Raw genomic sequence first — 12,119 nt, 5'->3', positions numbered from 1 at the left:
AAAAAAGAAAAAAGAAAAAAGACAAGACACAGGAGATTCTAAGAAGGGGTATTCTTTAGACAGTCTCTGATTTCTCCTAAATCTATAACCTGGTCCCAAAAACTTACCAAAGCATTCAGTTTCCTAAGGCCCAAATCAAGGAAGGCGTTTATATTTCCGTAGTAAACGTTTAGCAGACAGTGCCACAGCATTCTCTGGACAAGCCTTTATGCCCAAACATGCAAGATTACGATACATAAAGGGTATCTGAAGTGGACTTACAGCTAGCCAAGTGCCAGATCTTACCATTGGGCTGTTGCGAAAAAGCGGTCTGCTGAGGGAAAGCGGCTTGGGCCGGGAAGGCAGGCTGCTGGAAGCTGCCGCTGAAGCTGGTGGGAAGACTGTAGGAAGCGGGAGTCCCGAAGCCCGCGGGCATGCTCATGGAGGCGGTGCCAAAGGTCGCGGCTGACAGGAAAAAGCACGGGCTGATCACTGACCACAAAAGAGCAGGCCCTGCTCTTCACACCACACTACAGAATGTTTCACTTGAAAACGTTAAGTCGGACACCAAAGGCATTTTAAATTCCAAAACGCTAACAATGTTAGTAGTAAGTTTTAGCATTATACAGTGTAGCACAATCTATAAAATGTTGTTCTGCTGAAACCCAATGACCAGAATGACACTAATAAAGCTATCATTTGAAATCGCAAGAAAACTCAAAGTAATTAAAAGCCTAAACAGCAGTCAAATTTAAAGCCCATCATCATGCAAGTCACATGTATACTAACATACATTTCTGCTTTTACTTTTGTTTTGCTATATACAGTAAAATAGCCAAAAATTGAAGTTTATCCACTGAATTGTCTGCTATAATGTAGTAAGTATGTTCCTGACAAAAAAAATTTAGAACTTCTAAAAAATAGTTCATTGAAGATAATGAGACTTATAGGAGAAATAGAGTTAGAAGCAGGCCTCTCAAAACCTATACAGCTTTGTAACCAAAGGCCAAAAGGCGGGGGGGGGGGGGGGGGGGGATGGCTTTCCCTAATAAAACCACTAACACAATTAAAAGAACATGTGAAGTTCTTAATACATCAATTCCAAAAGAAATATATGGACCACCATTATCTTGTTTGAAAGATAAATAGACTGCTTTGGATAAGGGGTTTAAGGTTAGGACTCCTGAGTTGTAGAGATTAGGGCAAAATGCATAAAGACTGAAAAGGTAGTGAAATAAGCATTCTTAGAAAAGATGGATGTAGGGTGAATTACTGCTGTGATCTAGACTGCACTGAAATCAGTATGTTAACAACAATCACTACACATGTGGTATGCTGTCATCATTCGTCCACTTACGCATTACTTATAACCTAATCTGCATTACAGAAGCTCACGCAGCAGGGGCGCCTGGGTGGCTCAGTAGGATAGGTGTCCGACTCCTGACTTTGGCTCAGGTCATGATCTCAGGATTGTGAGATCGAGCCCCACATCAGGCTTTGGGCTCTGAGCAGGGCCTGCTTAAGATTCTCTCCACCCAACCCCTGCCCCAGCTTCCCTCTCTCTTAAAAAAAATTTAAAAAGAAACTCATGTAGTAGCAAAACAGTATACTACTTACTGCTAGTGAAGATTAAAAACAGAACCTTATGAATGTATGTTCTAGAAAAAGTCCTGGTAAAGTAAGAGCCAATAATGGTGCTTTTAAGGAATACTAGCAATTACAATAGTGAAATATTGTTGGCATGATGCTATCAGAAACATGGTAATTCACTGAATTTGATTTTAAAAAAATTTTAATTTACCAACTTGCTCTCTGACTTAAGGCACAGGAATTATTACTAAAAATGTTACACAGATTATATTTTATTTAAAAAAAAAAAACCCTGGAAGTCATGTTATGGATACTGCCCAAAGTAATCTTATAATCCTATTGTTTATAACAATGCAGTTTTTCTCAATGAACCTAATCAGAATGCCGAATTTTTTGAAATTACGATTGATGAGAAAACAGGAGAAACAAGCCACTAGGAAGCAAGTGAATTAAAGAATAATAAGCACACTGCAAGGGAAACAGAAGGGTTTCATAACAGACAACAAAGCACTGACAAGCTTTGACAAATCACTTTTTAAGAAAGCACTAAAAAGCGAAACTTCTATACAGTTAGGCAAAACCAAACTCCATGGAATAATGTGGTAAGATGGTTTGGTTTATCAAAAAGGTGTCAAAGTACTATGAATTCAAACTCAAGAAAAATAATCAAAAAAGCTATTAACATTCTAATGTGACCATGGAGGTAAGCGATAATGCTTTTCAGCATTAAAACACAAATCACCACAATTTTCATGTAACTTTAAATATAATGTAATCCCAATGCCACACATCCATGCCCACTCCATTGTAAAACATGGAAAAAACTTATTTCCACATGCAGGGATCCAGAACACTAGCAGAAGCTTCCACAAGCAGGTAGACAAATTGCCACACAAATCTAGGTATCAGTTGTGGCCACCTACCAAAATGAGCGTGAGGAAACACTTGAGAATGCATTGCTCCAGAAAGGCCTTATGGAAAGCCATAAAGAGACCAATGTCAATTAACTTACGGATAAGTATTGTCAAAATAAAAGTAAATTTGTTTAATTAAAAAGTCCTAAAATTAGAATACACTGTTACAAAGTGGGTAGCATAAAAATACATAATAAAAACATATCCACAAAGTCTTTTAATTTCAACCACATTGATGACACTAATATTTAACCTGTTTGAAATAAAGGGGAAATTAGAATAATAAATACCAGAGAAATAAATACCAAATGAAAAAAACCATTTATGAAACCCATTTTTAAATAAACACTAACATTTTTTTCATGTCAAGATACAGCTACGTCCATAAAAAGACTTCGTAGGCCTCAGGAGCTACACCCTATGCTATTCATAGGATTATCTAAAATGACCTAGAATCTACCTTTTGCATCTAAAAAGTCAAATCTTGCGGAGAGCACCTGAATGATGTTTGACTGTTTACAATTCTGCACTAACTAGAAATTCATAAAGATAACTCAAGTGAACTAATTAAGTACGATGAGGGGGAAATTATTCAGTGTAGATCATTAGAAAGGTGGGCACAACTTGCAGTTTACAATGTAATGGCTGAAAAGAGAAGAGAAGAGAAAAATGCATCTCGTGTAAATCTTACCGGGCATAAATGAGGTCAGAGGGGTTACACATAAATACATGTAATGAACAGAAAACAAATTTAGGCTTCTAAGTACTAGAAATTGTTTGTTTGTTTTAACCATCTGGAACGGACATGTTTCTAAAATATATGTCCATGCATTTTAAATTAGCATACTTAACCAATTAAATGTGGAAAAACAGAACGACTGAGAGATTAGAGTGGTTAGGAGTCTTGGTTCTGTCATTTTCTAAGTACAGAAGGTTATTTAACTTCTAGAAGCTTCCATTTCCTCATTTGCAAACAGGAGGCAGAGGGAGGGATAACAGTACCTACTTGACAAAGCTGCCATGAAGATAAATTTAACAATAAATTTTTAAAAAGTGCTGTAAATATTCAATGGATATATTTTCCTTGCTAATAACTTTAAAAGATGTATACTTAAGAAATACATCAGTACTGTGTTCTGAATTCAACAGAAGGGTTAACTGAGGAGGAAGGGTTCTATAATAAATAAGTTAGGTCACTCTATGTTTATCTCCTTAAAATCCGTAAAGTCTCTTGAGAAGTCCTGCACTAAGAGTTAAATTGTTTATACCAGCGTTTCCCACATACGTTTGGCCCTCTTCCATGGAGTATTTGATAACATCTCAAGAGTCAAGCTCTACAAAACACACTTTGGTACAAACTGACCTTTAGTCAACAGTGACTGAACCAATATGAACTGCTATAACCTCAGTCTGTGATAATGATGCCCTCCCCTCTTAAGCTCTAGTCCTGGACTGCTATAAAACTTTAGACTTAACAACTTTTTGAGATATAATCCACATTATCACACTATCTGTCCACTTAAAGTGTAGAATTCAATGCTTTTTAATATTTTCCCAGGGTTGTAAAACCATCATCACAATCGAACTGTAGAACATTTTCATCTCCTCCACCCGCCCCCCCCCAAGAAATTCCATACCTATCAGCTGTCACCCTCCCTCTAACCTCCCCTCCTTTCCGTCTCTACAGATGTGCCCATTCTGGACATACCACATTACAAATGGAATCACAGGTTATACATTACTCTGTGACTAGCGTCCTTTAGCCTAATGTTTTCAAGGTTCATCCATGTTGGAGCATGCATCAGGACTTCATTATGGTTTATTAACAACAAAGTTCCATTGTATGATTATAACACATTTAGTTTATCCATTCATCAGTTGATGGACATTTTGGGTTGTTTCCACTTTTTGGCTATTATGAATAATGCTACTATGAACATGTGTGTACCAGCTTCTATGTGGATGTACATTTTCATTTCTCTTAGGTTATATTCTTAATGAGTGGAATGAGTGGAAAGAGGAAACAGAGCTGGTTTAGAAGAGTTCTGGATGCAAATATAAGATGAGCCATTAATCAATTCTGAAAGTTTAAGGCAAACCCATCAAATCGGTCTCCACCTAGGTAATAAAACTAGGAGGCTGGTCTAGATGCTACTATTATTCTTTCACCTCTACATTTCTATTAAGTTTATCTCCTTGAGGGTGAAGAAAATCTTTTACATCATTCATTCATTAAAATGAAGTTGGGGAAATAAAGACTATTCATTCCATAGCAAAGGACAGAATTATAAGAGAATTTCATAATAACTGAAAACTGTATTTAACTGTTAGGATTTAAGGCCTCAAAAGCTCTGTAAGAAAGAATGCTATTATAGAATCCTGAAATGAAAAAGGTCTTAGGCCATATTGGCTAATATCCTAATGAAGGTTTCTATGTAACATGGTGAAAGAAAAAGCCCCAAAGTTTTATAAATGCAGAAGAAAAATGATTAAAATATGTATTTTAAGAAAGAAACATTATCAGTAAAACATTTTAAATTTTGCAAAGAACTACTACGCAATAACCTCCTTCAAAAGCTACCTCAAATGGAATTTAACAAAATACCTGAAAGCAACAAAAAATATTTCCTGAAGAATATTAATTTTGACATTGGAAATTTCTAAGCATAGTATATTTATCAAAATACTATTCATATTTCAACTTCAATAGAAACATAAGTAGTTAACATTTACTTTTAATCATTTCTGTAACAAGGTGATCAATGTGATAAAGTGGTTTATAATGGAAAAAAAATTTTCACCTTGAAATAAGCCTTTGTGGACACAATTTACCTTTCAATTGTGCTTAGCCTAATACTAAAGATCACCTTATATCATCTGAACATACATCGTACCTTTTACATTCTTGTACATCCTATGTAGATCCTTAACTTTAAAGGACTTTCATACTCTACATAAAATAAGCAAAAAAAGCCCTTAACTCTAATGACAAACCAATTTGGAGGTACAGTCATGAAAGGAAAATAATAGGAAAGATTTACCAACCATCTAGGATAATGCAAAGACCATGCACAGTGATTTGTATCATCCGAATTCTCACAAAAATCCTGCCAGTTGGAGAATATTGTTCACATTCTATAGAAAAGGCTGACAATAAGGCTCAGAGAAGTTAGATCAATACAAGCTTAGTCAAGGTACAATCTGAGTTTCCATCCTTCAGTTGTCAGATGGGGTTATAAAGGCTATAAAAACTGCGACAGTATCTTGCAAACAATTTTAAACACTCAACAAATGTTAGTACATCTTCCTAACATCTTTACTCTACTCTACTCATATACAATTAACATTTAAATTAGGATCACCTAGCAAGTAAATACTAAATCGGGATCTGAACACAAGTATGGCTGTACCGAAAACATATTCACTTAATTTTTCTGAGCTTCATTTCCCTCAGCTGTCAACGTGTATTTGATGAGAGTTAAGAGGACTAAATAAGACAATGTACAGGAATCCTATGTGCCCAGAGACATCTTACATATTCATTCCACCAAGTCAAAATAATGTGCTAAGAAATAGAAATGTTACATATATCGTAAATGATGAGTATTTCCATCCAAAACACAACAGAAATTAAATCACTGATTAGGTATACCTGAATTAAAACAAACTTTTAAAAAAAATTATGTGGAATTAAAATACTTATTAAACATCTATTATGTGAGATACCAACAAATTATGACTGAAGAAACTCCTACTACCACAATTCCTAATCTTGCCAATGACACGGATTTGCTAATAATTACCAATTCTTATGGCACAAATTATGTTACAAGCACCTTACTCTTTCAAGATTTCACATCAATATATGCTATATGCATAAAGCTTTAGTTCTAAAATTACTGAGACACGTACACAAAACAAAGCTGGCCTTAATGAGTTTCAAGCTATACCACATATATTTGCTGACACCCCAAGATACTGGGAAACAGTTCTGGTGTTCAGGGTGACAGGACAAAAATCAAAGAGGCGCAATACGAAAACTATGTGGCTGGCTTGCAGCATGAACCAAAAAGAAAAAAGGGAAGGAATAAAGAGGATTAAAAAATTATCAAGAGAAAATATTCAAATATTGTATCCCAATCAAATCAGGTTTGCACAACTTAAAAAATGTGAATGCCCTAAAAGAGAGAAGCACTAGAAAAGACCTAACTGCTAAGACCTCATGTAACAAAGCTAATGCGTTTTTTGCCATCTCATGAAGAGGAAAACACAAACAAAAAAAAAACTTCTCACAAATTTTTCCTATTAAGCTTGAATGTGTAATAACCAGTAATTCCAAAACCAGACCACCAAATGAGTCAGAATTACTACATTCAAAAGTCCCATCTCGGTCACAAAGTGGCTGCATGGCTCTAAGAAGTCTCGCCTCCGTGCTTGGGCTGCCTCACCTGAAGAACGAAAGTTGTGACTGAGCGGTGGGGACCACTAGAGAACTGCTAGGGTCCCTCTCAAATATGAAAGTCCAGGATTTTATAAACTTTCAGCTACCGTACACTTTACGGACAAGCTCTTCCATCCACTTCCCATTCACTACAGTAAGAAAGAAGAACTTTATTTTCTGATGTTCTTCCCATGGTGTCTTTGCAATAAACAGACAGCTTTTCCAAAGTTTTCTGTTCTATAATCCTTATTTATTTCCTACCTGTTGCTCCTCTGGCATTGGTCTGAAATGGATTTGTAGAAGATGCCACAGAAGGACCAGCAGCAGCAACAAATGGATTTGTGGAAGGCGTAGCTTTAAAAAATTACAAAAATACACTATAAAATCCTAATATATTTGTATTCAATTGTTAAAAATATTTATGCATACATTTATGAAGATAGAAAATTAGAGCTTTCTGGTAATAAATTGTTGCTTTCATAGCCTTCCAGTATTCCTAAGAAAATGCAATACAATATACACAAGCTCTTTATAAAAACCAGTCTATGTACCAGAAACACTACCTCCAAAGGGAGCAGGCACACTGGAAGAAGCGGGCTGTGTCTGTGCCGAAGCACCCACTGGCACTGTTCCGAAAACACTGCTGGAAACAAAAACAGAGAGAGTTCTTTTTATTTTTTTAAAGCAAGGGTAACCAGTCTACAGGGCGGCCATAAAATGTGGAAACAGATAATACTGAACATACCATATATCATAGCAGTTCTTAAACTTTACATCTCAGGACTCATTTACATTTTGAAAAGTTACTGAGAACCCCAAAGAGTCTTTGTGTAGATGTGCTGTAGATGAATAATATGTATAGTACAGAAATTAAAACAGAAATTTTTAAAAATTTCATCCTTTTAAAATTAACCATAAAGCTATTACATGCTCACATAGTAGCATTTTTATAATAAAGAATTATTATTTTCTAAAACCAAAGGAACTTAAGAGTCACAATGGTATTTCTGCAAATCCCTTCAATGGCTGCCTTAATAGAAGACTGTCCTGTTGTGATACACTGTTTAAAGTATAAGAAGAAAAACTGTGCTCACAGACACCTAGCTGAACAAACTAGGAGAATCTGACGAGATTGAGCACATTCAGGGTGGTATGGCCGTAGACAAACTAGGAGAATCTGAATAGATTTTTCAGGTAACTGAATACTTTCCTTGGTATCATACCAAAAATGACAGTGATAGTTTACTAACGGTTAGCTGCAAAATGGAATCTGAAATCGTATCAATGAATTCCTTTGCACTCTACTGAACTAACACCTACTAACCTATCTTGCACTTTAAATGAATCTTTTATCAATTTTATATCATTTGGAAAATATCTGATGCAAATCTTCTAAATGGCAACAATTTCTTTATGTAAAAATCAAAAATTTACATTCAGTAATATCACCACTCAGCTTATCAAAAAGTAATGTGAAGCTGTCAAGCTCATGGTGGAGCCAATAAATTTTCTAAAATTCTAATATTTGCTTGGAAGTATGAATTTTATCAGTTATTTTCCTTAAAGTGACAGACTTAAATATTTCATTTTTGAGAAAATGTCTGCCAAATATCAAAATCTGAATAACCATGGTATGTCAGTCTTTTAAGGAAAACCAGTGTTCCATAAAATAACCAATGTTCCATAAAACAATGGGTATATCCATTATTGTATGTGGCTGGTTCATTCCACAACTCAAACATCCACACAAGCTGACTGCCCGCAAGTCACCCACCGTACTTCAATATGCAGCAGAAACTACTTGATACATACCTTACTTGAACACATAGAAAGTTAGGACATTATTTAAGGATCAATATTTAATAAAATTAGATTTTTAAAAAAGATTTATTTGAGAGAGAGAATGGGGGGGCAGAGAGAGAGAGAGAGAGAGAGACGGAGAGATCTCAAGCCGACTCCCCACCCAGCTCAGAGCCCGACGTGGGGCTCCATCCCACCACCCATGAGATCATGACCCAAGCTAAAACCAAGAGTCGGACGTTTAACCAACTGAGCCGCCCAGGCACCTCAGTAAAATTAATTTTTTTTATGGTTTCATCAAGAATATTTGTAAAAATATATAAATAAGTCATAGGGAAGTAATGTACAGCACAGTGCCTATAGTCAATAATATTATAGTGCATACTTGAAAGTTATAAAGAGAGTAAATCCTAAAAGTGAGCTCTGTATAGGGACGGACAGCAACTACATTTACATGATCATTTCACAACATACACAAACATCAAATCATTATGTTATACACCTGAAGTCAATGTTATATACCAATTATACCTCATTTAAAAAAAAAGAATATTCACAAGAAAGACTATTCACAAGTAAAACTGAAATGTGTGGTGGTAAGAAATATAATGACTATTTGATGACTACTAGTACAGTTTGGTGTCGTGGTCTTAATCTGTGCTAAAGTGCTGGCAAGTTTTTACTTGTCACTGTTTTTGCACCATCAATACAAATGTCAAATACTAAAAACACAAATAACCTGTCAGAATTATTGTGAGTATCATTTTAACTTCAAAGACCCCTTGAAAGGGTCTCAGGTACCCCAAATGTTCCATGGACCACACTTTGTGAACCACTAATACACGGTAATATAATATCAATAAACCATTTATGTATACCTATGTTTCCAGACTTTATGGTCACCTTGCTATAGATCACTATTATGTATGTCTAACACAGACCCTCTTAATGAAACAAGATATATATAAATACTCTAAACTTTATTCTTTGGATTCAATTTTTCCTGTTTGGCATATAGAAAATTAACTACTGGAGAGTCCAAGTAGTTAGTGTTACAACCCTCCCATTTCTCTCTAGAAAAGATGCTAAAGGGAAACAAAAAGGTACTCAGATAACAGAAGAAAGAAGAGACAAGTCTGCAGGATGGAAAACAAAGAGATGGATAAAGCACTGCATGGTAAGTCACCTACACTTCTGCATCTGTTTCCTTCAGAAATGTAGAAGTTACAACTATAAGAGTTTTTAAAGATCTACTGCTGTTATAATGTGTTAAGACTTCCTGCTGCCAAGAAGTCCCTCACATTAGATATATTTGAACACAGTTAAGGACATATCTATGTGTTAATACCAGTAGGACACTGACGAGATACAGAATTGGGTCTTGGATTCTCTTGCAAACATTTCTAAAAATGTTTATTTACAACTAAAGCTACAACATGTTACTTACAGTGTGTAGTCTTCATGACTCAGATAAAAGCATCTAATTTGCTAAATGGATTTTCTGCTCAGTATAATTAAATCTGTATATAACCCCTCACTCTGAGATGTGTACATACTCTCAATTACACTTTCGTGTTCAAGGAAGAAAAGTAACAAAACCTTTGATTAAATAAAAACTCAAGGATATTTTAATTAATAAATTAAACTCAGTTTCTGCAAACTACAAAAATATTCAAGAATTTAAAAAATATGTCCCCAGTCATTATTTAACATTATTATTCAGAGTTGAAAAAAAAAAGATGCAACATGAAGCAGGAACATTGACTGAGACAAGGTACCTGCTAGCATTACTTGTGGAAGTATATGCGTTACTGGAAGTGGCTGCAGAGCTGAAAACGCTGTCTAGTTCTGCCAGGGCTGCATATTTGTCTGAGGATGCACTTGACTGACTGGGAACTGAAACCACAGAACCAACAGGAGCTTTACCTGCGGTCCCAAAGCCACTCCCCTGATCACCACCTATAAACGAACAAAAACAAATTACACTGAAAACTTAGTTATGCTTTCAATTTATCAACCACATTTGCCATGAAACACGTGTAAATTTAAAACCGATTTAAAGCTAAGTAAATAAATAGACAGGACTCTACAGTCTTATGTAATAAACTACCTAGAAACCATCCGACAAGATTAGTTGCTACAGGTACCACTGTGGTAGAGACAAAATACTGTTTCTGTAACAAAAACGAACACTCTGTACCAATAACATGTCTAGCTTGTGTATAAAGAACATATTCTCAAAGTGCTACATTAACATCTCCAGAACAGGTGATTCTCATTCAAGTGAACATACAAATTTATAAAATGCTAGACCCAATGTGAACCCATAAACACTATCATTTTGCCAGGGTTGTCCATGAAAAAATTAGAGACAGTATTAAGAGGAGACATTTACACAGCACTTATCATGTGCCAGGCACTGTTCTAAATGACTGAGATAAAATAACACGTATGAGGTTCAATGCTATTACTACCCTCATTCTGGAGCTGAGAAAGCACAGTCAGAGATCAGGATGCAGACTCCAGTCCAAAAGCAGACCTCTGCTGTTCTCAACCACACTATGCATTTTTAGAGGCAAAATACTGGAGCTTAAGATCAAAACCAGGTATAAAAATACACTGTAAAAATAATGGGTTTGTTTTTTTTTTTAAATACCAACATAGTAATAGTAAAAATAGTTCAAAACGAATATATTACAAAAACCACCATATAACCCTCCAATCAGCACTATTAATAGGATATGTTGGCCCTCTATGGCCTTCCAACAGTGAAGCATGCTTTCTAAGACAAAATTCAATTTTGTCAATTACTTTCTTTTAAAATTAGAAGTCTACAAATAGTTTCTAGGCCTTCCAAAAGGCCTATTATTGGATTATTTCACATTCAAAATATGGGAAATAGTCATGAACCTTTAGTATAGAGAAAATTTCTTCACAACTATGAAAAGCATAACGACCTTAAATTGTAATAAATGCAACCAAATCTAGAGGACTGTTTAATATACAAATTTGTATTTATTTTGTTTAAAGCTTAATACCTTGCCCAGCACTGAAGATATTGTCTAAATTAGCAAGTGCTGCATATTTGTCTGTAGTCTGTAGACCAGCTTTGTTCGTTGAAACTTTACTAATAGCTGATGCTGTTTGATGACTCTGGGAAGTATTGAAGGTTCCAAAATCAGCACTGGAGGATTTGGGGAAGTTATCAAAATGAGCAAAATTAGCATTTACTGATCCAGCACTTCCACCTGTAACAGAATAAACAAAACACTTGAAATTTCTAGACTTCTCCTAAAATCCTTTGATAGATTATATGATTTCTTTCTTAATTAAGTGTTCTATAAGCAATTCTACTGGCAAAAGGCATTTAATTTTAATCATCTACACAGGACTTT

At 35.3% G+C, this 12,119-nt stretch overlaps 1 protein-coding gene across 34 annotated transcripts in view; it reads right to left on the bottom strand.

The window, feature by feature from the left end:
- The window catches only part of AGFG1 (ArfGAP with FG repeats 1), a 108,106-nt gene that overhangs the window by 38,023 nt on the left and 57,964 nt on the right, over positions 1–12,119 (bottom strand). For 14 of the 34 annotated variants that reach the window (XR_010410316.1, XR_010410326.1, XR_010410324.1 and 11 more), the window contains 6 exons: positions 11,763–11,972; positions 10,503–10,683; positions 7,488–7,567; positions 7,186–7,278; positions 2,493–2,540; positions 286–444 (listed from right to left, as the gene is read on the bottom strand). Coding sequence is in view for 17 of the 34 variants with exons in the window: in XM_064587159.1 (XP_064443229.1) it covers positions 286–444; positions 2,493–2,540; positions 7,186–7,278; positions 7,488–7,567; positions 10,503–10,683; positions 11,763–11,972 (771 nt within the window). In the remaining 17 variants the exon portion in view is untranslated. Of the gene's footprint in view, positions 1–285; positions 445–2,492; positions 2,541–6,931; positions 7,074–7,185; positions 7,279–7,487; positions 7,568–10,502; positions 10,684–11,762; positions 11,973–12,119 lie in introns of those variants that run through there. The other 20 variants (XR_010410329.1, XR_010410330.1, XM_064587166.1 and 17 more) reach the window with 7 other exon arrangements.

Source organism: Mirounga angustirostris, unplaced genomic scaffold, assembly GCF_029215605.1.
Source record: "Mirounga angustirostris isolate CCGP_5_RB_7025 unplaced genomic scaffold, mMirAng1.0.hap1 SCAF_3, whole genome shotgun sequence".
Lineage (NCBI taxonomy): Eukaryota > Metazoa > Chordata > Mammalia > Carnivora > Phocidae > Mirounga > Mirounga angustirostris.
The sequence above is the reverse complement of the archived record's forward strand: the minus strand, read 5'-3'. Positions and strand labels throughout refer to the sequence as shown.